Genomic DNA, 26475 nt, shown 5'->3' with positions numbered 1-26475 from the left:
AAGGTTTGAGTCTTTACAGCAGGAGAAACGGGCGACTAGACGGGGAGAACGGGTCGTATCTGCTGTCATATTTTTATGCAAGCAAACAATATATACATTGCAAGTTGAATAAATGTTTTATGTTCAAAGTATAGTTCTACATTTTTCCGGTTCTATGTGCTCCATAAACCCACGTAATGGTGCTGTTCCACTTTGAGAAACAGTTATTTGCACTCTCTGGTATGTTACGCAAATAATCAGATCTGGCATTTTTAGTCTTTTCTCTGATAGTTTAATGACACAAAACAGCACAGAAATGTTTTTCTAGCATTAACCCTTTGGAGAGGCAAGGATCTCATCGGTCTCCCCTTTCCTCCATTCCTGCCCTGGGCAATGCAAAGGATTAGTGCTTAAAAATAAAATTTAAGTAAATCCCTAGAATCCCCCTTCCTTTAAATCCCCCATGAAGGGGAGGATGAAGTCCATCTCGATACCCTTTGGTTGCCAGTAGGGTGGATTTGCTGTCCACTTTTTAGCAGAATCCTCCTATGCATATTCCAAACCCCATGGTTTGCAGGAGATGCAGTTGGCCAAGTCCATCTCCTACTCCCCCCCGAACACGCGTGTTATACCGCTGCTTGTGCAAGGCTTCCAACGAGACTCCAGCAGAAAGGCTACTGTCCTGAGCTGCCCTGCGGCCTTGGGATTAGTAGTCATACCCAGCGAAGGCTGCCCATCACTCCCTGACTACCCACACGTTCTTTCCAGTTTGACATATAAATGTATGAAACCCATAAAATTCTACCCATACACTGACTGTACCAAATCTACTATTTAATTGTGTTTAAAATAGAAAATACATGAAAAATGAGGAATGCACTCAATATTTCTTTACTGTTTGTAATTTATGTTATTTTGGAATGGCTTTAATCCTTCTAAATGTTACAGGAATCTGCCATATGTTGAGTTTGTTGTCTTATAACACGGTTAGATAATTAGAGTAACATTAACTCTTTAGCTAAATTAACTTTTTTCTAATCTAAAAAAAAAAAAAAGTTTCATTGAAATATTTCCCGAGAGGTGCTGGGTTTCAACCTGAATCAAAGGGCATTTTTACCAAACAGAGCCCGAGTATTTCACAAAGCGTCGGAATCTTTCCTGATTACAATGTTCTACTCCAGAATTAATCTGACAAAAGCGGAAATAGACTTTGAGCATTTTGGCGGCATTTTTTTTTCCGTTATGGGCAGATAATCACTAACCATTCTACCCAGTCAATGCCTCGCCAACTGAGCAGTGATTCCGGAGGCGAGTAAAAAGACACATTAATGCTGTTACAAGAAATATGTATTGTACAATTTTTCCTCCAGGTGACCATAAGCGTTTGAGTTCCCCAGACACAATAAAAAATATCTTTACGTCTCCCGTAATATCTTACTTTTCTGGATTTTATTTACATTTCTTGTCCTTCGGTACCAGAACCAATCAGTTTCTATTAAAGGAATGAATAACGTATTAACAGGGGGAGACCTTGGAGGGGAGACCTTGGAGGGGAGACCTTGGAGGGGGACCTTGGAGGGGAGACCTTGGAGGGGGACCTTGGAGGGGAGACCTTGGAGGGGAGACCTTGGAGGGGAGACCTTGGAGGGGGACCTTGGAGGGGAGACCTTGGAGGGGGACCTTGGAGGGGAGACCTTGGAGGGGAGACCTTGGAGGGGGACCTTGGAGGGGAGACCTTGGAGGGGAGACCTTGGAGCTCCACAGGGCCACCTTGCAAGGCTCTGAAAAGTTGGGAGGTTGTGCCTCACCTTCTGCCTCATTTGCCCTCAGCCCACTAATAGATTGTAAGCTCCTCTTCTCCCCTGTACCCTTATGCCACATGACCCCCCCCCAGACTGGAAAAAAAGCATTGCATTAACATGATTACAATTAAAACACATTTCTAATATCTATGCTTTCCAATGTCATGTGGCCCTTCGTTTAGCAAATTCATGTTCATAAGATTGCGTTAGTGGAAAATTATGTTTCCTCTGCTATCCTTTTTTATGAAATGCTAAATGTAAAAAAAATTATATAAAAATGTCAAAAAATTGTACGTGCTGTCTGATATCGTCTGGATTGTTCCAAAAAGGATTTTTTTAACCTGCGGTGGAACTTGGTATTGAAACATATTATAGTATTATTGCATCTGCGGCAAATTTATTATAGCATCCGGTGGTCTTATCGTAGCGTTTGTCTATCATTTATGAAAAGCGTCATTGTTCGCTTCGGTTAAAGCACAGGGCAGGCGAGAGATTTATGAGAGCGTAGAAAGAGATGATGGATAATAAACTTGAGAAATGTCTGAGGATCCGGTGAAAATAAATATGTTTAATGGGTGGAGCTGTTGTGCAGATACATCTTCCATTACGGCTAGCTCGTAGCTCACAACAATCCTCAAAACTGTGCTTATTTGGTGACTGTCAACTGTTCTGGCGAATGCTCTAGGATTACCAACAGCTCACAAAGCACGTACTTTACAGGCAGAAAAGTGGTAGGTTGGCACTTGGCAGGGGCCAGATTCTTCAAAGGGGGCATATTCCGAATTGGCCTGGCCTACTTGCGGAGGTAGGGGCTTAAAGGGGTCACGTTACGTGACCCTGTGGTAACGTGTGGCAGCTCACACCATGTGCAAACTGCTTTAAAGACATGCTCTATGCAAGGTAAGCGTGTGTGTTTGAGTGTGTGTGTTCGAGTGTGGCGTTAGGGAGAGTGTGTCTGTGTTCGAGTGTGGTGTTAGGGAGAGTGTGTGTTCGAGTGTGGTGTTAAGGAGAGTGTGTGTGTGTGTGTGTGTTCGAGTGTGGTGTTAGGGAGAGTGTGTGTTCGAGTGTGGTGTTAGGGAGAGTGTGGATTTGAATGGATTTGAGAGCCTGTGGTAGACTGTAGCATCATTATATGTGTTGGGTGCCAGCGGGGTAGGCATTTGGCTTTAGTTTGATAAACATATATGAACAATAAAAAGCAAAATATGTCTACGTGATTGCTATCTTTACTTTTTAAACTTGGTATCCCTGACGTAGGGTTTTTTTGTTCACATTTTATGTAATTGTATTTATACAAATTTCTGTGCTTCAGCAATTCCCAGATATACTGGCACGGTCACTGTCATGTGTCCTGAAATGACAAACTAAAAGGAAATCCAAATGTCAGGTTCAATTTTCAAGCCATTCGTCTTTCGCAAAGATTTGAAATGTCACTGGGTCAGGTGCCGCTTCGACGTGCTCCGGATAATATACAGTACATTTTTCATGCTAGTTGGTAGCTGGGCAATGTAACTTGCAATGTTATCATTCTGTATCAAGGAAAAGCTGACACTTTATAGCACGCTACATCACTAAGAGCGGACTGGCACACCGGGCAAGGGCCCTGTGGACTACTGCCCCACATCGCCACATGGTGGAGCCGGAGGTTCAGTGGCACTGGCAGGTATAAGCCCAGCGGCACGATACGCGAGCATAAAAAGTAGCATTTAGCCTCTAACAGGTTCTAATAACCTTCCTCTCCATTTCTATTATGGGGGGTGGTGAGCTACATAGTGAAAGACACTTTGGCTATCCGTGGCTTTAAAATTACCTCCTGTCTTAGTGTTTCCTAATGTATCTGTCTGTCAGTTCTAGTTTTGTCAGACCCCATGAATATATGTATTGTAAGAACACTGCTTAAATTGTTGGCGCTATATAAATAAAATGATGATAATGATGATAATAGCATCTATATTGTTGTCCGGTTGACTGGAAAAGTACAATCCTTTACTGCCATCTAGTGGAACTGAATGGTAAAGCAGGATTTATTATTTGGATTTAAAAACATTTTTAGCCATTACCATATTTGTTTGGGGTGCATTTATATAACAGGCTAAATGTTTATGTGAGAAATATATATTATCTTTATGAATTGTTAAGACTGTCTGTGTTACTGGTAATAACATTTATAGTCACCCCTCGGGGTCACTGCGTATCTTGACTGGTCTGTGCAGGGTATTTAACCTTTGTTTCTCCAGTAAGTAATTTGCCTTTGTTTTTATAAATGGTCAATAATTGGTCATGAAATCAGCACACCCTGGAAAAAGTGTATATGTATATGTATATGTATATATATATATATATATATATATATATATATATATATATATATATATATTAGGCATTTATCTAGATCCAATTTTTAAATAGTTAAATCCCCTCCCGTAACAGGCCCGGCATATCTGAATTAATAACAACTCTCTCCTCTCCATAATAATGCCATTTTATCATTTTCTGCCCAAGTTACAAGGAATATATAATATAAAATACAGTATATTATATATAATATACTGTATGGGTCTCGTAGTTTACTAATATATTATCCTATCTGCAACATGGCAGGGTAGATAGGCTACCTGGACCGCTCCGTCTTCTGGGGGAGTGGCTTCATGGAGGTGTAGGGGTGGGGCTAGCTATGGTTTAGGGTGGGACTAGCCTCAGCCAGCCTTTTGTAGGTGGAGCCAAATTTATATTTTACATTAAGACTTAAGAGGGGATCAGAGGACATTTCCTGGGACAGAAGTCTCAATTAGGGACTGTCCCCTGAAAACAATAATGTATGGCTGCTACAACGTAAAGACTATATGTTCCAAGTTGCTTTTCAATCCGGAACACAACAGTTTGTTTTATATAGCGCCATCATATTCTGCAGCGCCGTACAATGGGTAGTTCTTTCCCTTATATCAGTGTGCTAGAAACATGAACCCCGAGAGCTGAGGGTCTGAACACTCCGAAAATTTTGTCCGATGGGCTTTTGCTGGTCTAATAAATATCATTGTAACTTTTTCAAAACTATTGTAATCTTTGTGTTTACATTTATACTAGTAGTTAACACAAAAAAGTCTCAAGCCCGCTGGCAGCACAAAAGCATTTGTACCGTTTAGCACTTTTTTTGCCCGTTGAATGCACAAGAGGTCTGTCTCTACTGTTTAACTCAATGACAGCACAAAAGGTAAGTCTTTATTTTTTAGCCCAAAAGGCCTGACTCTCTCAGCACGGCGACGGCACAAGCTGTCGTTACCGTTTAACATTCTGGCGTGATCTGAATGAAATGCTGAAATATTGGACTGGGACTTACAATCCCTTTAATACTCTAAAAGTCTAGATACTCACTGATAGGATCTGATCCCCTCGCTGCAGCTCCCCGCTCAGATCTGCCGGACCGCCAGCTAGGATAAAGGATATGAAAATTCCTTCTCCATCTTCTCCCCCGACAATGTTGAACCCTAGTCCTGTTGACCCTTTGTGCAGTATCACTTTACGGGGTTCCCTGTGGGAACAAGTGACATTAACACAGTAAGTGTTCCTTCTTTGGAAATTATAACTAAATGTCTATTCACTGAACAGTGCGTAAAAGCTGCTTGGGTCACCGTGATCCACTGGATCCCAATCTATAGATGGAGGATAAACAAACATAAACATTGTATATACATCTCACATATGGTTACACTGATGCTGCATATTCAAAGAGTGAACATATCTATTTTATTTAATTTCCACATACTGAAACGTGTGTGTGTATTATATATATATGTGTATATATATATGTGTGTATCTATCCTTTTAATGACTTGTCTTAGGGACCCCCTAGTGTCATACATAGGCAAACCTGGGAATTTCTAGCTCAGCTAGCTATGTAGACTTACACTGTAACAAGTTCTTGCAACTGTATTCTCTGACTAATGAGAAAGAGAAACTGCCATATTGCTCTGAGAAAATGGAGTCTTTAGTCGAATGCAATTGTTTTTTTATGGGCAACATAGAAAAATGTGAATCCGTATAAGCTGTTGGCACCTCCGATTCCATCTCACGAAGAGACCTCCGAGGTCCCAAAATATATATCCGGCTCTGCACCTTTTTCTGTTGGCCCAATAACAAACACTTTGCATTCCCTCATTAAGACACTAGGTGGCACCAGTGTGCTGCAGTAGTATTCCTCCTTCTATATACTTTAACAGACATCGTAGTACAAGCTCGATGTGACGGTGCTAAATGCTACGTTTTTATTTAATACAGCAAAAAAGAAAAAAAATAAGTGAATCGATATTTATTTCATAAGACTGGTAAGTGTACAGCCCACGCAATGTGAATATAATGGGCTACGATAATGTTTCTTGTGGACGGCTTTGAGATCATTACTCATACAACGCCATCGTCAATTCTGGTTCCAGACTGATCTTAAGCGGAGAAACAGGTGCTTTTTTGTAGAAGCTACTTTTATTTAACTCCTTGCTTTAAGCCCTTCCAAAGGTTTATATGATTAGTATGTTCCTGCGGCTTGCTGAAAAATATCTGGATTTGCAGCAGAACGACTGCTAATAGCATCAGACAATATCCACAACAGAAATTCTATTTTAATGTAATAATTCCGTGGCAATCATGACTCTGCGCGCCGTTAAATTACACTAAATTTACATATTAATCCTACCTATGGGCTCTGCTGATTATTTTTTATTTATTATCTAGGTAAATGGTACATCTAAATAGTAGAATACCTAGACATCTCTGAGTCGATGAGGAGGCTTCCATGGAAATTGGGATAGGCAGATGGCAGGTGGAAGCTTTTGTCGCATTCTATAGGAGAATATTCTCGTGGAGAAGAAGGTTTTTCACCGAGTTTATTAACAGTGCTGTAAACGGGTTCCAAGGACCTAAAAAAAAAAAAAAATAGGCAAAAAGAAAGGTTAAATTTAAATTCCTGCTTTGTGGATTCAATCTGTGGATGTAGAAACTTTGGAATTCGGTAACTACTCATTCAGCTGACTATTTTAACTTTAATGAATAGGTCAAGCTATTTCGTATAGTGCCCTGTTACAATCCTTCAAGGTCAAGTAATTTAATCTGCATTATGAAAGGCCAACCCCACTTCTGTTGCACCAAAGGCTGAAATCTCATTGTACGGCGCTATGTAGTTCACAGTTCCAAAGTGGACTTTTCTCAAGCGAACGATAGAATGAAACTTCCACCCTTTGGCATCACAACTTCCTTTTTATTAAGTCACATTTTCCAACTTTTATCATGGTTTTCTACTTGTTATCCCTCTCCTCCTTTAATGTACTGTTTCACAATCTTCTCATAGCACCCCCATTGCAATCCATACCAGTTCTCTGACCAGTCCAGCTTTTGCACTTCTCTCTCTTCTTAAACCTGTCCTTACTACTAACCAAACTCAGATCACGTCCCTACAAATCCAAGGTGTTCCTCTTCTATGTCTTTATCCACCTTCAATGTTCAGGTGACATTGAATCCAACCCTGGGCGTTCTATTCCTGTCTCATTCTGCACCTTGGACTTTTAATAAGAAACCAAACAGAATGCCCCCAACCTCACATTAGGTCATTGTTACCCCTCAACCCTCTTCTCTTGTGCCCTGTGGAATGCACACCCTATGTAACCTCTGTTCATGAGCTCTTTAACCTCCTCGACCTCCCTGCTATAACTGAAGCCCGACTTTAATCTTGTGACTACTCCTGCAGCTGTTCTTTCTTATGGATGCCTGCATTTCAGTCAAACTCTTTGACGTGAAGACAGACAAGGGGTATTTGTAACATTCTTTCTCTTCGCTGGACCTTTCAGTTTGCCATCAATTCCCACTTTCTTCCTCTTCTTCTAAAGTTCACTCAATTGCTTTCTTCTATCTACTTGCCATCCACATGGGAGCATTTTTCCATCCCCCTGGTCATACATTTAGTAGTCACTTTGCTGCATGTTTTATTTTTCTCTAATGTAACGGCTTCACACTAATCCTGAATGATTCCAACATGCTTCTTCACAATGCCTCTTCCCATGTTGCCTCTACACTGTTATCCCTTGTGTCCTCCTTTAGTCTCTAACACAGAACCCCTGTGCACCATTATGGCCACAAACTGACCTCTTCTCCTTTTTCTCTACCGTCTCCGGGTTCTGAAACACCCAGCGTCTGTTGTGTGACCGCTTCTTAACCTGCAAGCTTGCTATACTTTCCACTCCTATGCCACCAAAAAGAACAGTAACTTGCAAGACCTTGACCTGCTACAACTAACACACATCTACCTCCACTTTCCAACATCCCTACCCCCTCCTGCCCTCATGCTGCCATAGTGTACAGTACAAGCTAGAGGTGTGCATTCAGATTTGTATGAATTTTAATGAAATTCACCAATTTTGTTCGTACAAATGTCCGGAAAGTAGGGACCCCAAACAAAACAAATAAAAAAGAGTTCTGAATTTTTGTTTGCATTACATTGTTTTCCCACTCACTCTCTCATTCATACACTTTCTCTTAATGTCTTCTCTGCCAACCGCTTCTGTGTCTCCTTTTTCGCAGCTCCGCTACTTGTCTTGCCTCTTCTTGTTCTTCTGTATTTTTTCTTTGTGGTCCGCTGCCCCCCCCCCCCCATCCGCTGTGTTATCAAGGCCTCCCGGAGCTCTTCCACAAAAGGTAGCAACCTCTGTGCACTCTCTCCCCTGATTGGAGGAATGGGGAAGAGGCTAGGCTCTGTTGTGGAAGCGCTACACCTGGCCAGAATAATGCAGACAGATCCGCAGACATCCTCTCTCCGCGAAGCCGCCTGCTACGTTATGGCCTCTTGGAGTTCTGCAAATTGAGGAGCCATGATTTACCCCATTCCAGTAATTGGGAGAGAGGGTGTGTGCAGAAGCGTTCCAGGAGGTCTGGATAACACAGCAGATGCAAGACAAGATGTGGAGCTGCAGAAAAGGAGATGGGGACACCAAAGAAGTTGGCAGGAAAGATAAAGGGACAGAGAAAGGTGTGAATGAGTTTAAGCAACAACAGATTTTAAATTTAGAAATTTTAATCCAAACTCAAAGCGCAGGAAACAAGATTAGTTGTCCAAAAACTAAAGGACCAAAAACAAAATTAAACATTTGTCCAAATTGTTTGGTCTATACGCAAAATTCTAGTACAGCCATATGTTAACCTCAGTCTCACCCACCACACATTGCACCTCGGTCATGGTTTTCCCAAAGGTGCTTTTGTATGAATGTCTGTGAAGGAAAACACTTCTAGCCAAGGTCCCGGCACATTACAGATGCATGCTACGTCGCTATACTTCCGCTCTTCACCTCACCGAACCTGCTTCCATCACTCAGCACCATAAATGTCTGTTTTCCACTTTTATCATCCTCCATGGCCCTCTTTCTCCTTGCAACACTCTACTGAGAGCACACTCAGCAAAATTCTGAATTTCCTTGTTGCTGAAAAGAAAATAAATCATTTTTGTGAACCTGGCTCTAGCCTTTGACACATTGGCAAGCCCCTTCTACAAACCTTTAATCCTTATGGCATCCATGACAGCTCTCCCCTGGCCCAAATCCTACCTCTCTGACCGTGCCATGAGCATAGCCTTCTCTGTCATTTATTCATCTCCTCCATCTCTCTCTGCTGGTGTGTCTTAGGGCTCTGTTCCCAGTTCCTCTCCTGAAAAATGACTTTTCTTTCTAATTCATCTCAAACTGTATCTTTAAAATTGCTTCCTGGATGATATCCCACTGCCCCAAGCCCAACCACAAAGATTGAGCTTCTGGTTCTTCCTAAATCTCTTAAATCCCCAATTTCTAATATGTCTAACTATCGAGAATTCTACTATCTGCTCAGCATCTCATGTTCCCTGCCTTGGTGTTGGCCGCATACTAGAGCCCTGCGCGGGACTGCTTTTTTAATCCCGCTCCCGCAATGTGGGTGTTCCGCTCCCGCCACATTTGTGGCCAATCCCGCCCGCTCCCGCCACATTTGTGGCCAATCAAGCCCACCTCCTTACCTTAACTGCAGATTTCCCGCGCAGTCCCGCGAGGCTGCCCTCGAGTTGCTTTCTCACAGCGTCTCTTCTCTTGCTCCGCCCAGGAACAAGGCGGAGTCACGGGAAGTGACGTCACATCACGTGACTCAGTTTTGTTCCTGGGCGGAGCAAGAGAGGGGACACTGTAAGGGAGCAGCGAGAAGGCAGCCTTGCGGGACTGCGCGGGATTACCGGGACCCGCAGGTACAGTGCCTGACTGCCCGCTCCCTCAACACCAACAAGACCGCCCGCAATTTATACTAACTTTAAATGCTTACTAAAAACTCCCCCGTTCAAAGAAGCTTACAATCTATCTTCCTTATACCAACCACCTCAATTCTGAAAATAAACTATATGTTCTTTATACCTTTAAGGCTGCATGTGTATACAACCGTATGCGCTCCATCATACACACTGGATTAGATATCAAGACCTTACCTGTTTTTTTTAAAAAAAGCTCCAAGAACTTGTATCTTGGTTATATTGTTTATCGGTGCAACCTTTGGAGCTATTTAGTTTAGTGGTAGCGTGTGGCAGAGTCAGCATTACTTACTCAATTAACCCCGTTTGCACCGCATTAAATTCAACCAGGCAAGAAATGCCTGAAGTCTCGGCAGCAAATGTATCATGATTGGGGGGGGGGGGAGTGGAAATGCATGTAAAAATCCTGTTTAGATTTGAGTATCACAGTATAATACAGCCCTAAAAATCATATAGAAACAGCAGATTTTACTTTTGTTAGATTTTTACACAAAACAGAAATATCATTCACAAAACACCAGTCTAAGGCATCAATATTGGGGATTCCGTCACACCCTATAGCCACATATTGCTTAGCCCTCAATTATGTACTAATTGGTCATTATTATTTTAGCTGCAACCTGGGAATCTGAATGTGTATGCTCCCCTTACTGTATATTTTTGAGGTTGGTCAGTAAGCTGGTTGGCTCGGTCAGTTAAGTACCTAAAAGGGATGGACTCATTCCTATTGAGGTTTGGTAGAAGTCACATTGGTTTTGTCCAATGGTTCCCTGTAAATAGACAAATTTCTATGCCTTTCGTTATAGATTTTTGCAATTTGGCTTGAGTCCACCCGAAATGTAGTTGAATTGTCAATAAAGAGCAGGGTATGTACTACTTGTTTCATTTGGGTCCATTGGCTTGGCCTGAGCCACCTTGATTCTAATCAAAACTAATAATAATAATTGAAATAATTGAACGTTTTTATAGTTTGATGTTCTTTTCTGGGTAGATAAGGCTGATGGCAGCTATAGTAAAAAAACAAGCAAACAAAAAAAAAACAGCTGGAGACTCTCAAAGTAATGAACCCCATGAAATTTTATTCTACTGCATTGTGGTTACTAAAGACACTACAGGCCATGGTCTAAAGACACTGCATTTAAACCTTTTACTGTAAAAAAAAAATCAATGAAGTGCACTTTTCCTGTAGCGCTTACTACAGCTTGGGATGATGCCACGTGAAGGAAATAGTTGAAAGTGTTTTAAAGTCTGGTATTGATCTACGATTTCATGTTCTCTAAATCAAGAAAGTGCATAAATCAACCTCTAACAGAGAGCATCGATTGTGATGACATTTTGTATCAGCAGAGGAAAAGCACAAGACTGGATAGTACATTTCTTCTAAAAGTTATTTTCTGTATCTGTGGATCGAGGCGCTCAAAAAATTTCCTCTTTGTTTAGTACCATGTACTAAATTTATATATATATATATATATATATATATATATATATATATATATATACAAATGTAGTACTAAATTTTTATTTTTTGTTTGCATTATTCAGATTTTTTTAAATATATATATATATATATATATATATATATACTTGCATATATACGTGGTGAGTCTGTTTACTTATGTTTCTCATGTAGGATTAAATATTAGGTAGCATTAATCTAAAAGAACAGCGTATAAAGTGCCCGTGAGTGCAAAATGGTCAAGGCATTTAACTTCCCTTATCTCAACATCAGTGCTCAAGTAGAATTCTTTATTTTTTTTTTTATTTTTTTTTTAACCTATTATAGCGTAATTATATGAAATTTAAGGTCTACAGAATCAGTTCCTTACGAGTGGAACTCTTTAGGTGCACGTTTGTTGGATACAGAAGAGGGAGGTCCATTAGCCAACAAACCAACACGAAAGCCATATAGAGTAATATAGTGTTGGAAATAGGAACATGATTTTGGTCTAATTTCTACTTGAAGAAAACCCCAACGTAATTAGTGGACACTATGTGACCAAGATGGTTAGAAAATGAAATCTAACTTAATATAAAACAAAATACAAATGCGTTATACTACCTGAGAATATTTGGGGCACAATAACATTAAGTATCTACTTGCAACTCCTTGTATTAGAATGAGCCAAAAATATATTGATTAGTAATAGAACAGTTCCTTCCTTATACTCATAAAGAGCGAAATGGTAAATTTAATGAGAAAAAAAACAGCTGAAAAAACTAAAAACGATCGATAAGTCATCCGGATCTTGAACGTTCAGGATCTCTCTTGCAGCTCCTCGGTTCCCTTCGCCATGATTTTTGTAGTCTTGGCCAAAAAGGACAGCCTAATGTCTTCTGGCTTTCTGACACATGATGATCTTGTCAACACGTTACATATTTGAATGTCCCAACATGAGATGGTCTGTTTTTTTTTTTCATTCCATGTTTACCTTATCATTCCAACCATAACTGAAAGGAAAAAGGGACGTTCCGATCTAGGTTTTCGAGCAGTTTGGAAACACATTTGTTATAATACAAGACTGACCCACAATTTCACAAAAAATAGCTTAACATGATCAAAAATGTTTAAATCGAATGCAGAAAGTTATATTAGGTTATTTAACTGTATAAATAGTTACTTTATGGCGTCTCATTGAGTTAACCATTAACCATTCAATGAAGCCATGGCATTAAAGAGCACCCAACATTACTTGTTATTGTGGGTACCATAGGCAGCACATTTAAACCTATGGGACAGCCTAGAAGATGGCTCTCTAAACAGTCCTGTATTTGTCAGGAAAATTATAAGAATTCAGCGTATAATTTACATGCACGGCACGTAAATTGGGCACTATGCATTCAGGACCATCGGGGCCCGTAGCATTCGAGAATCTGGAATGTTTTTTCAAGTTACAAAAGACGAGCTGTAAGATTTGTGTTTGGTCATAAAACAGGCTCAGGGCCGGCCCGACAATGGAGCCGAGTGGGGCAACTGCTTTTTTTTTTATAAAGCATAAGAAAGAGAGAGGGGCGAGTGGTTTTCACTTACCAAGTTGTCAGTACCCGCTCGGCGCCCCTCTCTCTCTCTCCTCTGCGGCGAGTCTCCCTGTTCGGTCTTGGTGCCGGCTTGTAATGCTGAGCGCCGGAAGATGACGTCATTTCCGGCGCTCAGCATTACAAGCCGGCACCGAGACCGAACAGGGAGACTCGCCGCAGGACTGCTGAAAGGTAAGTACAAGGGGGGGGGTAGTCAGAGTAAGGGTAGATAATAGGGAGGGGGGAGGGAGAGTGAAGGTAGATAATAGGTAGGGAGGGAGAGGAAGGGTAGATAATGGGGGGGCGGCAGGGACGGAGGGAGAAGAAGGGTAGATAATGGGGGGGCGGCATTTTAAATTTCGCCCCAGGCGCATTTTGTCTTGGGCCAGCCCTGAACAGGCTAGTAGATGATACGTATCCAAAATACCCTCCCACGTTACCAAATGTACCGTGACATTGCTGTTAACGATAAAAAAAAAAAGCAAAGTGACACGATAAACCAAGTTTTGATAGTTCGTCACACTGATGGTGACCCGTCTTGAATATCAATATGCGTGCTATCGTATGACAAAAGAAGCCTAAAATAAAAACCCTTACACTGTATTATGTCATTGAATGTGGAGTTACATAGACTTATTAATTATAAATCATGACATCTTTTACGGTACAATTGACTTAAATTCTAATCATATAACCAGATCCTCTAAGGTAATTATACTGTCATATTCAGTAAATAGCACATCGATATACATTTGTGTTCAAACTGATTAAACACCTAATATAACAATAAATATATTTGTTTTTGCAATAATCTACCAATGCCATTGAAATTTGTTTTATAATTATGATGTGAGTAATTTATTTCTGGAATCAAACACGCACACACACACACACAGATCATCTCAATGTGGGGTAAACTACCCTTTCTTTTTATATATTATAACCTTTATATGTATAATGTTATATGTTGTGTGTGTGTGTGTGTGTAATATATTAACTTTTTTTTTTACTAAAATGGTCTAATTTCAGATTTTCTATGTAAACTATAGCTTTTTTTTCTGATGACCTATTTAAAATACATTTTCCCATCAAACTGTTGGAAGGTGTATATTTATTTTGTATTGTTATCTCATAGCATATCTCATTATCCTACCAGGAAGGGGATATCACTACCTTTTCTAATTAAAAATATCAAGATCATTCATGGATAAGGACGCTATTTTATATATATATATATATATATATATATATATATATATATATATAAAACACTTTCAAAAAGAAGGTCAGCACTCCAGGTCTTTAAATAGACAATTTCATTTTATTCAAAGTCAAGTCAATAAAATGAAATTGTCTATTTAAAGACCTGGAGTGCTGACCTTCTTTTTGAAAGTGTTTTACATGGAAACTGCTGGTTACTAGCACCGGGCTTGGAATATTTGGAATGGTGTGCAATGGACTCTGTGAGTAAATATATATATATATATATATATATATATATATATATATATATATATATATATATTCTTGAACGGTACACTATTAACACTTTAGTAAAAACATTGTAGCAGAGAAGCTGGAAAGAAAACAACTATTATCAAATCAGCTATTGTTGAAGTTTCTCGCTGCTCTAATATTTCTTTAAAATGAACTTCCTATCCTCATAGCCTCTATCCTCAGTTAATAATTACAATTTTAATATGGTAATTAAAATGAGAATTCCCTTGTACTCGTACATATATTTTTGCAAGTGATTTAAAAAAAAAAAAAAACATAAATTAAAAAATATATATATTTAAGATACAAATAAGCCTATATTAATGGAATTGCATAGGAGATGGTCAACTGGACGTTTAGACCATGTCAAACTAATTTCCGTGACCCAGTGCCGCCATTATGAAGTCTATAGATAAAGGTGCAGTAGGAGTAGTTAGATAAGTGATCCTGCATAGAAACAGGTCAAAGAAGCCTCTTCTCACCTTGGGCAGATCTGGCATGATCTGGGTGGTGCAAGCTTCACTAATCTCCCCAAATCAAGCAGTGTAGCTACTTCCTCAGCTCTAGCAGAATTTCGGGACAGCCTGGCTTGTGGTGAAGATTTTACAGTAGATCTCTCAAAAACTTAACTTTATCGACTTACTGCACCTGTGAAAATGAAATCGGAATAGGCTTTAATACTGGATTCCTTGTGATTGTTTTAGCTGTAATATAAAATATCTCTAAGCTACAGGACAAATAACAAAGCCACTTGTACTTTTTTTTTTTTTTTTTTTTTTTTTTTTAATACTACTGGCCATTAACTGGATTCCACCTAAACAATCTAGAACCGATCATAATGTGATAGTCGATAGCTGATGTCTATTAAATTATTTATTTGAACCTAACTAGCTGTTACACTTACACTCTATGGCATCTTTATCAGTCACAGATAAAGGGGAATAGAATTAAATTAGCATTTGGAGAATGGAATATTTTGATTGAAAGCTCTTTTGGATACTAATAATTTACTTAGGTATATTTAATATACCAATGCAAAGCTTACTTAAATATATTGTCCCCCAACTTATCAAAATATGGGCTGCCTATTTATTCATATACCGTTGTTACAAATGACCCACAATTTCTTACCCGAAAATCCACCACTTGCTTCATTCAAGCACTCGTCTCACCATGGATGGACCCTCCTATGAGGCCAACTGTCCTTGTAGCGTCTAGGCTAGGAAAAATGAAGGCAAGGCCGAAGGGCTTGTCGCAGTACAGTTAGTTTTTAACCTTAAGCTTTTATAATAATTATAATGTTTACATTTAAGAATGTGGTTGAAGTTAGATTCAATGACTTCTGTGTTTTTTTCCCATTTGATTTGTGGGAATTATTTCTCAGTATAGTCGTTGGTGTAGAGCTCTTTAAACGTTACATAATTTAAATTGTTAATTTCTCAATTAAATTATACGCTGATGTAATTGACAAATTTAGTTTTTTTTTTGCATTATTTAATAACACCTAGAGTTTTCTTGAGTATCATTCTCTTTGGTCATTTTAAAATCCGGAAAGATGAGATCGTGATACACTATAGTCAAATGTCTTTGGTTATCAGGTTGTGTTTAAATATAGATAACCAAAATGACTTCATGTGTTTCACATGATACGTAACATTCCAAAGATATTACCTATGCCCTATAATATACACACACAATTATTTGTCGAATTACTATTTATTGTGGATGATTTAAAACAACTTCCTTTAATAGGTTAATCTGAGTTTACATTTTTCACTTGTGGTTCAACCTAAATGGCACATAGGCAACATTATCTATCAGGAGATCAGGAATGCCAGCTCTTGGGGATATTACTGGTTTCTCGCTGATAAATTAATCTCAACTTTTGATCCTTGTGTATCTGACATTGGTCGGTGAGAGGTCTATGAAGACTGTTCTGTTCTTTCCTACAGAAAAGGTTAGTATAACACTCTGTGTGTCTATGGGACTACAAGAGGAATGTCAGAAAATGACAATTTCCTCTAACACATTCGTAGAAGCAGCGAAAGGAGGATACAACCATTTTCCAGATTTAACACCCAAAGACTGGCAGATGTTTCTTTTGTACTATTACCCTTAAAAATGATAATGAATAAACATCACCAAACCTATCCTTCAGGTGCATTCTTGATGTTAGGATTTTTGTTTATTAATATCGTTATGTATTGCTCTTGTTAAATATTATTTTAATTGCTATCATTATTATATTCCTTTCCAACCAGCATTGCCGTATGACTACAGGAATAGGAAGTAGCATCTCCTTTAATCAAGAGATCTTTGATTTCCCTCCACCTGTTCGCTTCCTGTACTAATTTTTAGCTAAAAAAATTGCATTATGTATGACCAATATATATAAAGAAGTCAGCAGCAGACTGTGTAGTGCTATATACTAAAGAGTGAGCTACAGACTGTTACCCTGAGAATCTGCCCATGCCCGCTCAGTTTGGGTTAAAAACTTAAAAACAATGTACTATTTGAAATATTTTTTTATTTGTCCAACAAATTTTATGTATCTAGTTAAGTTCTAAAAGATTTCTAATGTTTTCTATCGTGGCAGAGTTTTATTGTACCAGGCTGCCAACTTGTTGAGTCTCTTTGACGTGTGTGTCACATGCCATGTTTTTTAGGTTGTTTCTGTTGTCCACTTTTTCTGTGTGTCGGGTCCGTACATTCACCAAATAGCGCGCTTTTATAACACACCCACCATAGTGAACCTACCCCCCGCAGTGAGCGTCTCAAGTGAAATAGTATGCATTAACCATTCTATATTGGCAGCTTTTAGCAGCTGTTTCTTTAAGGGGCTTCATAATCTTAACTGGGAACTTCCCATGGGAGGCTACTTGGAGCTCTCCCTCTTCTGGGGGGAGTGGTTTTGTGAAGGGGTGGGGCTCGCTCCAGACAGCCTATAGTGGGAGGAACTGGGCAGGGAGTAGGCAGAACTTGGGCTGGAGTGGGAGTGGCCAAACATTGCTCCCCTGCCTAGAAAAAAAAAAAAGCTATCCTGGATTCCCTGGGAAGCAGGGCTTCGCCCGGAGACTCACTATTAAACATGCAGAGCTGACAGGTTCACTAAAAATGCAAAATTTGGTAGAGCTCAATAATTTTTTTAATTTTTTTTATTTGTTTTCTATAGCACCATCATATTTTGCAGAGCTGTACAAAGGGTATGCAAGCATCCACAATTAAACACACACGTCTCCCACATACACTGATTTACTATATGCTTTTTTAACACTACTCTTCTATATTATGTATTATTAATAATAAGTTATACAAGAAACACAACTGTCATTATCTCTCACACTCTATAAAAAAAAACAACTTATTATGACAAATATTTTTTCCAAACAACATTGTGCCTTTAATTATGTTAATAAGATACAGGTTACAAAATCAAGTTATGAGACAATTCAAAGTGTAAAACCGTTCATAGCATTTTCTCATCGGCTTGCGTTTCCTTCCACCCCCCCACCATGTCAAATAGCAACAAATGTATCAATAGGGATTTTGTTTAACAACATAAATAAATTTCACATTCCCGAGTCCTATTGGCACAGAAGCACATTTGAGAAAAAAACAACTATTGAGCTTTTCAACCATAGAAATATATACTTTAAGCCATCATGTCTTAATTGTCTGGTGGGGTAGGGAGAAAAACGTTTAGAAATATAATATATTGTGTTTATAATATAATAGAAGCATGAGTTGCAATTGAGTTGTGGCTCAGATGAAACATTTCATTCTCGAGGGTTGAGCTTTGCGTTATATAAAAGCCCAACTCTCAAGAGTTTCTTCTGCATGGACACCTGTGTTGACCCTGCATAGTTCGCAGTTAAAATTTTCAGATCTCATGTCATGTAGGTAACTATACCTTTTTCTGGGCTAGCAGGTGTTTATTGGAGGAGAAACTCAACAGGGCTGGCCATTTTAAAATGCAAGTCAACAAACGCTAACCCTGTGCTTATAACCTGTTATATACCGTGTATATCCTTCAAATTTAAAGGTATCTGGAATTTTATGACATGTCAACTGTGGATTCCATAAGTTTATTGTCCTCCCTGTAAATTACCTTTTTTGCTGCTTTAGATAAATTTTACACCCTAAATCCCTCTAGACTGTAAGCTCTTTGAGCCGGGCCCTCCTCACCTGTTGTCTCTGTTAATCAATTAAATACTGAACATTTTTTTCCTACCTTATTAAAATTCTAAGATTATTAAAATCAATTTGGGAAAATTTTTAAAGATTTTTTTTTTTCCTCAATACAACAAAATATAGGTAAATAAGCGGAAACTACTTGGTGGAATGAAAAGAAATTTATCCGGTACAGAGATAAAAACAACCTACACAAATATTTTTTTAGATTCACAAACATTTATAGTTGGTACTCAAAAAAAAAATAAAAAAATTATAATTTAATATTTTACTATGGAAAAAAACCTCTTAACCCTTGGGTTAGGGACACTTTTTTATTTATTTATAGGTTTAATAGATACCCCAGCCATCATACACTTTAATACAAATTATAACTGAGGGTGCCCTTCCCATTCACTTGGCTTCAACATGTGGGGTATACTCTACCATGCCCCTCCATGTGCATGTTCCTATTGATTTCTTTTTTTTTAACAAGTAAATATTGTTTGTTGTAGTACTTAATGTACTTTTCTATGAATTCATTGTTGAAGGTGCATAAAACTGTAAACTGTCTCCTTAAGTTGCTCACAGTTGCATCCTGTGGCATTATGGAATGGCTTGGTCCACTTTGCCAACTATGGCACCAGGTTGGCACTAAAGGGTTAATAACTAAAAGAAAAGTGCGGACCCAAGTCTCACTTGGGGGACTGTCACCTTAAAACAGGGATATCTGGTTCCCTAATCTTACTCATTGCAACTCATGGCTTAGTGATTAAAACCCTAGTTTCTCTCTGTATACTTTTACATAGCTCAGTAAACAGATTGTATAAACATTGGCAATCATAGTACCTGCATTAGTGCAAAATTAACCCCATTCACCACTATTTTGGCTTGATGGATATCACATAGCAACTGCCCCTATTGCAGAGAAAGGGTTAATATAAGTGCTAAAATATAAACATTTTATAGTGCAGATATAGATTGAAAATAATCTTATCTATGTGGTTGCCATCCACCGATACCAGAAAAAATTATGTATTAATGACGTATTTAAAATAAATGCATAGAAGTATTTAAATGGCATACTCTCAATGTAAAAAAAACAACAACCTTACTACGTCCAATTGTATGATTGTCATATAAATATTATTTTCAATCCTTAATGGCTATTGAGTGATATGGAATGATTGATAATAACATTCAATAAAATGTATTATTTGCATAAATTATCATATACAATATCAAATAGAAGCACCAACATTTCCCAAGAGGGAAAATTGTCCATAGAACAGTGACATATATGGAGTACAATACAAAAAAAGCAAGACTATTAGCCATATACAATCGTGAAATAGGAAAGAAGGTACACAGACCCGGCCATTGAACCTTTTCAGTGTAGACTAGATGGGTCCGATGGTTCTCATCTGCGTCAAATTCTATGTTTCTGTGATCATTATTGATATTCAATGTAGAATACTACATATACTATATTAGCTACTGTTTCAATCTAGAATTAGAACAGTAACAAATACGATATAGGTTTCTAGATTTAAGATGTTAATGTTTTATCCCAGGAGAGTACATTTGCTATTTGGACCATAGATGCCAAAATGATCATCCCCAATATGGCGGACCCAGATCTGGTTCTTCTAGCTTTATATAGACTGCCAAGATCTGGTTAGCTTCCTCAAGTTTGAACGGAATGTTTCAGTATCCTGAATCTTGGAACTAATATCATGGAACATGCTTAGTTAGGGGTAAAGATCCAACACATTGAAATCATTTAAATATACAAACTTAGCTCTACCAATGGTCCTATCGTAATTTACTGAGGACCAAAGCTTAAAATACAAGACTATGCCAAATGTATCACCAGCCTGCCGTGAATGGTTCAACCACAGGGACCTTCGTACGTACAACTCAAGTCAACATCCCGGATTATTACACGTATGACATTCCCAGTGAGACAGAGTAACATTGGGGTTTTGTGAAGGTACCAATCATGCAGCCGTAAACATCATTTTTTTATTTTTTTTAGAAACGAACATGCAGTAACCAGAAGCAGCGATCGGGGCAGGTAATGCCCAAGTAGAATGTTCTACCATTAGAAAGTTCTGCTGAGTAGAAAACTAACCATACATTATTTGAATTATTTAAACTTGTAATGTTCTGAAAGGCAGTGGAACAATGACAATGTTGTTAAACCTGTTTAAACCCTGTTTCTTTATAAATAAGCAAAAATCTTTTTATAGGTAAAATTATTGATGGGTTATACTCCTTTGGCACGAAACGGGTTATTAATCCTTCACATTCATTCCTTACAGCGTTGAATAGTCCACAGTATATACAATGTATATGCTATATCATTGTATATGTAAACATATCAGCGTTTAGAGATTTATTTGAATTTTTTAGTGTTAATATTACGTTTTGTGGTTTTATTTGCTACTTAAAAGGAGGAGAAAGGCTAGAATACGAGGCAGGTTATAAGCTGTGACATAATATAAGAAAGTTGTTATTTAATACAAGGCCAAAAGGAGATGGGAGAAAAGAGAACAGGAAATAGAGAAGTGAATAGAAAGGATAGAAAAGAGAAAAAAGGAGAGGAGAAAAAGGGTGAAAATTAAGAGGAAAGAAAAGTTAGGGAAAAGTTTAAAGAGAGAAAGTGGAGCAGGAAAAGGGCAGGGGATGAGGGGGGGGGCGAGAAAGCAGTGATGAATAGGAGAGAAGAGAAAAGGAGGGAAGACCAAAAAAGCAGGAAAGCGCAAAGGAGAGGATGACAATTAAAACCTGTTCTCTAGATGTGAACGACATTTTGGATCCCCAGCAGCTTCATCAGAAAAAATAGAAAATGTAGTTATTGTATCATTACAGATACATCCTAGTGCAGGAGTTAACAGATTTCACCAGACCCTATTCTGAATAATGTCGATTTACATGGCCACTGGCCTAGCATTTTCTGAGACATAAAGAGGTAAATCCGCGTCCTGGGACTTGCCTCTAAATTCCTGGACTGTCCAGATGGCAACCTCTGTCCCTAACTATCCAGCCAGATTTGGTTGACATATTGGACATGTTGAAACGGGCAACTGTTCTAAAAAATCACTACAAGTTGTTTCTATATAAAACGATCGCTAAACAGAGCTGAAACCGGTAAAATAAACCAAAATTAGAAAAAATCTATGTTAATGTCTCTAAATTTGGCAAACTGTTGCGCTTGGGAAAGCGGGGTAGAAGTAAGGTTTTTTTACTGCGCAAACTGGGCAAAAACAGAACTGTTTTTATGAAAGTAAACAGAATCCCAAAGATTTAAAAAAAAACAAAAAAACATGTTGTCTCCAAATAATTGTATAATGTATATCATAACTATTTTAGAAAATTTAGGACAGGATCAAAGTTTTGTCATTTTTAGTGACGCATTTGGTAAAATAAAGTGTCACACTTTGGGTGGCAGATGGAGTTGGCACTGAACATAATGCATTTTCTCGTGGTACTGAAAGTGTTAATTATTTATAGAGCAATGTATGTATCATATATGCTAAAATAATCAAGGTTTGGTTCGTTTCTATGCCAAAGAGGTGACCTACATGTTGCCCAAGCCTCTGGCACGGAAACTGCAAATTTTTTCTGGTAAACGTTTTGATGAATGTCCCATAATAAAATAATAAAAAAAAAAATTTCAACACGTAATACCCTAGTAAAAACAGAGTCACAAGTGAATTAAATAAACAACAACTTCAATACTGTGCAGGAAAATGGACATATCTTGTAGAAATTCCAATTCTTCATAGCATAAATTGATACAAACGCAGTTTTTTTTGTTGTATTTTTTTTTGAAGTGCATCTTTACATGAAGCCCTGTCCGTGGAATCTCCGTGTCGATCTCTCACTTAAAATCTACTACCAAAAAAATAAAAAATGTATCACAGGCACAGGACGATTACCGGTGGCCTAAAATACATATTTTTAAACCAAAAGCATTAACATTTTTATGAGAATTTACTTTTTTTTGCGGGGGAAACATATTTCATAACAGTTAATCATAAGATAAATAGATATATATGGTCTACCTAGGTAAATTAAAAAGAACTAGGACCTTTAATGCCTTCCCATTGAAGAACAGGGCACACCATGAACGTGCCTTAAAGTTCTGCCAGCTGATCATTTTACGAGGGTTGTCTGGACAAATCAACAACTACCAGCAACTTAACCGGGGGGAGAACAGGGCGTTGAGATGGCTTCTCCAATGGCATGCACATTGGTTTTGTAATGCACGTTAGGCTTACTTTAATCTGTGAACACCAGCTAATGTATAAGCCTGAATATAATCACACGTGGGAACTGTCTAAATGAGCTGACCCCGAGACTCTTGAAATATTAACCCTGTAAAAGCCCATTGTTACGGTTTTATGTCGTTGCTAATAACGTGTGTCCACCAAATAGTAGTCTTAAAGGAAAGCATGACTTGTCATTATTAATATATTTAAGACAAGAACAAGGACTGACAAAAGCAACAACCGGGAGACATATATGAGTCTTATATATGATCACAACTGTGTAGAAATAGGAAGGAGTCATCTGCCCCTTCACCCCGAGACTGGGGCAAAAACATGAGCGTTTCCATGTATGAACATATGCTTTTGGCTAATTTTTTACAACCGTACCTACATGTTTCATTGTCATATGTCTTCATTCTGTACCTACTTCTGCACACAGTACATGTTATAATTATCTCAGCACTTAGAGAGTTGCCTTTTCAGAAATGTTCTTTATTATATAACTAAAAACAAGGGCAAAGAGACCTTTTTTATCCCATAAATACAGAAAATACAATGAAAAAAAGGGGTCCTTTTTACATTTTTATATGGAATTGTTGCCCATAATCTGTGTTAGGAATTTTAAAACCTTAAAGGTTTTTGTAATCCTTAAAGTGCATTTTAAGAGAATGTTTGTTTTTTGTAGTTGAATACACAGTGGACTGTTCATTTGAATAATTCATTTTAACTTAATGAAATTTAAGTTTAATTTCAATATTCTAATTATTTTACAATTAAATATTTAAATTTAGAACATTTAAAATTTTCTAATTTCAATGTATTTTATTCTGACAAGGATAACAAATTATTAATATGCAGCAGCTATTATAGGACATATTCCCATGATTACCTATAATTCTTGCAATACGTAAAAACGTGCAGATTTATAAGTTAATTTTTTTAAGTGGTTGATCAATAAATTATTTAAAATCATGGAAGATACATTTCTGAACCTGTTAAAATGCTGACATATTGGGAAATATTTTAAATATTCTATATTCCATTGTCAATAAATAAAGCCACATGGCTTAAATAACTGTAAGGCTGGTCAATATTAGGCAAAAACTTCTTCATATTGGAATCGTACTCATCGTGCTAATGGCCCCCAGCCTGAAAATCCAACAGGCTTTATTGTATTATCTCACCGGTCGGTGGTGATTCTTTATAAAATGTCACTTTAGTGAGTAATGGCATCCAAGTTTATACATTATACTCTAGAAAAGCCTCAAGTTATGAAAGGCCGACCATAAATCTCTTAACTGACCAATAGACTTTTAGAACCTTTTAACACCTATTTAGATGGAGCGGCATTGTCTCAACATTCAAATATAAAAAAAAAAATGCAAAAAAACAAACAAAACAAAGGCAACAACAAAAATATTTTAATTAAACGTTCATCTCTGACCTGGTGTAGTCATCCTCCACGAGCATGTGCTTTGCGATTGGGGAGTATCTCCCAGGAGAGATGGGAGCTAGGGAGCTCTTGTACTCCAATGTCCCATTATTGGCGGAACTCAGAATGTGGCTTTCCAGAGGTGGAGAATAGGCTACGATTGAAAGAAGGCAACCATTAATGTAAGCCTCTGTTTGCACGGCTTATTGGCAAAGGCATCATACCCGGTTAAGGTCTTTCAAGTATATGAAACTAAATCAAATGGACCCATGTCTAGATAAGAGAAGTACATGTGGTTGGTGTTTTTAATAGGAAATTTAAGTATTTCTTAATGTATTTACAATTATTTTTTCAATCAATACCATTGGAAGATCTGTGTACCCTAATGGAAAAAAAATGTTTAGGTGCTGTATGTATATAACACAAGGAATTGTTGTTTGTTTGTTTTTTGGGGTTTTTTTTAATACACAAGCCAAGGAGTGCAATCTGTATCTTCTGTTTCAATGTTCTTTCAACTTTTTGAAAATTGAAAAATGTTTATCAAATTGTACCAAGAGAAGCAATACTTTTAGGAAAGGGTCTATGAGAGTGATGTTTAGGAGTTTGGATATACATATTTTCACATTTGGTAACCATTTAAAAAAAAATTAACCATTTAAGAAAAGTGTACTCATGCATCACAAAGATCGAACACACTTACAGTGAGTGATGTCCGGGGGACCATAGGGATCATTCATATATATTGTTGTAGGCTTTCCCACTTTTAGGTAAACAACATCAGATGTGTTTTTCAAAATTGCCACTGCCTCTTCATGGGTCACTTCTTCTAGACAGTAGTTATTGACCTTAGAATGGTAAAGACATTAGTTAGATCTTTCGGTATATTCGGTTGAGTGGTTGGTCAACTGACCAGACAAGATTGGGGTGCATCCCTTCAACCGCTAACAATTTGTCTTTGTCCTGCAAATAGCCAACATTTTTAAAATGACAGAGGGGGCCGGAAACACCCAAGCTCATCCACTTGAAGGATCTAAAGATAAAAACCATAGAATGTCAACAGAAATGATTCCGTATGAGGAAGAGGTGGCTTACTGTCTCATTCGAAAGAACATAAGACAAACAAAAAGAAAACAAATAAAAAAAAATAAAAAAGAATTATACTGGTTGCAGCATTTCTTAAAAACATCGAAACCTATGAAGGGTGGGTATAGCTTATGTCAAATCGATCCTTCCCCATTTGGTGGTCTTACAGGGTGGTAGACTAGAAATATATAGAAAGGCTGGTACAATATTATGTTAGAGGCCAACATCCAGTAATTGATCCAACTGTAAAGGAATGTGTCCCAGTGATGACTGTTCTACAAGTCAACCTCTCACCCTGTGGACCCTATAAAATTTTCTATAAGATTTCTAAAAATGTTTATCTCACCATTAGTAGCCGATCTCCAACTTGTAGTCGACCATCTTTTTGCGCTGCCCCTCCATCAATTATTTTGGTTACGTAAATACTATTATCTCCAGGAATGTGTTGGTTTCCAACTCCTCCGGCAATACTGAATCCCAAACCTAAAGGAAAAAAAATATGCCTAAAGAATGATGCTGCCGATACAATGTTTTTTGGGATAGTATAAACAGTAATAGCAACCAGTGTTTTCTGGTGTTTACTGGAGGGTAGAAATGTACTGACTTTACTATAAGTTATGAAGGGCCAGTTTTCAATGAATGTTTGATTTAACCATGTACTGTACCGGGTTATCTCCTTGGAGAAGCATACTCCCCTACAAACTTATTTTTTTATTGGATACAGTAGTTTTATATTGGATTATTTTTCAATGTTATAGTTATGGAAAATCTCGCATTCTGTTCAAATGAAAAGAATTATGAGATTTTGTATAGAATCTTCAACTGTGCAGTACGGAAACAATGTATAGTCATAAACAGCATTGTAGGCATAGGTTCAAGACATTGGAGGTTCAAGACACTTCATAATTGCCTTATCTA

At 37.9% G+C, this 26475-nt stretch overlaps 1 protein-coding gene across 6 annotated transcripts in view; it reads right to left on the bottom strand.

Moving 5' to 3' along the window:
- The window catches only part of LOC149280628 (disks large homolog 2-like), a 522250-nt gene that overhangs the window by 147110 nt on the left and 348665 nt on the right, over window positions 1-26475 (bottom strand). For 5 of the 6 annotated variants that reach the window (XM_089500312.1, XM_089500313.1, XM_089500310.1 and 2 more), the window contains 5 exons: window positions 25904-26040; window positions 25175-25319; window positions 24487-24628; window positions 6536-6691; window positions 5154-5364 (listed from right to left, as the gene is read on the bottom strand). In XM_089500312.1, the coding sequence (XP_089356438.1) occupies window positions 5154-5364; window positions 6536-6691; window positions 24487-24628; window positions 25175-25319; window positions 25904-26040 (791 nt within the window). The remainder of the gene's footprint in view (window positions 1-5153; window positions 5365-6535; window positions 6692-24486; window positions 24629-25174; window positions 25320-25903; window positions 26041-26475) is intronic. The other variant, XM_089500316.1, reaches the window with a different exon arrangement.

This window comes from Sceloporus occidentalis, unplaced genomic scaffold, assembly GCF_023333645.1.
Source record: "Sceloporus occidentalis isolate IW3139 unplaced genomic scaffold, rSceOcc1.0.p SCAF_151, whole genome shotgun sequence".
NCBI lineage: Eukaryota > Metazoa > Chordata > Lepidosauria > Squamata > Phrynosomatidae > Sceloporus > Sceloporus occidentalis.
The sequence above is the reverse complement of the archived record's forward strand: the minus strand, read 5'-3'. Positions and strand labels throughout refer to the sequence as shown.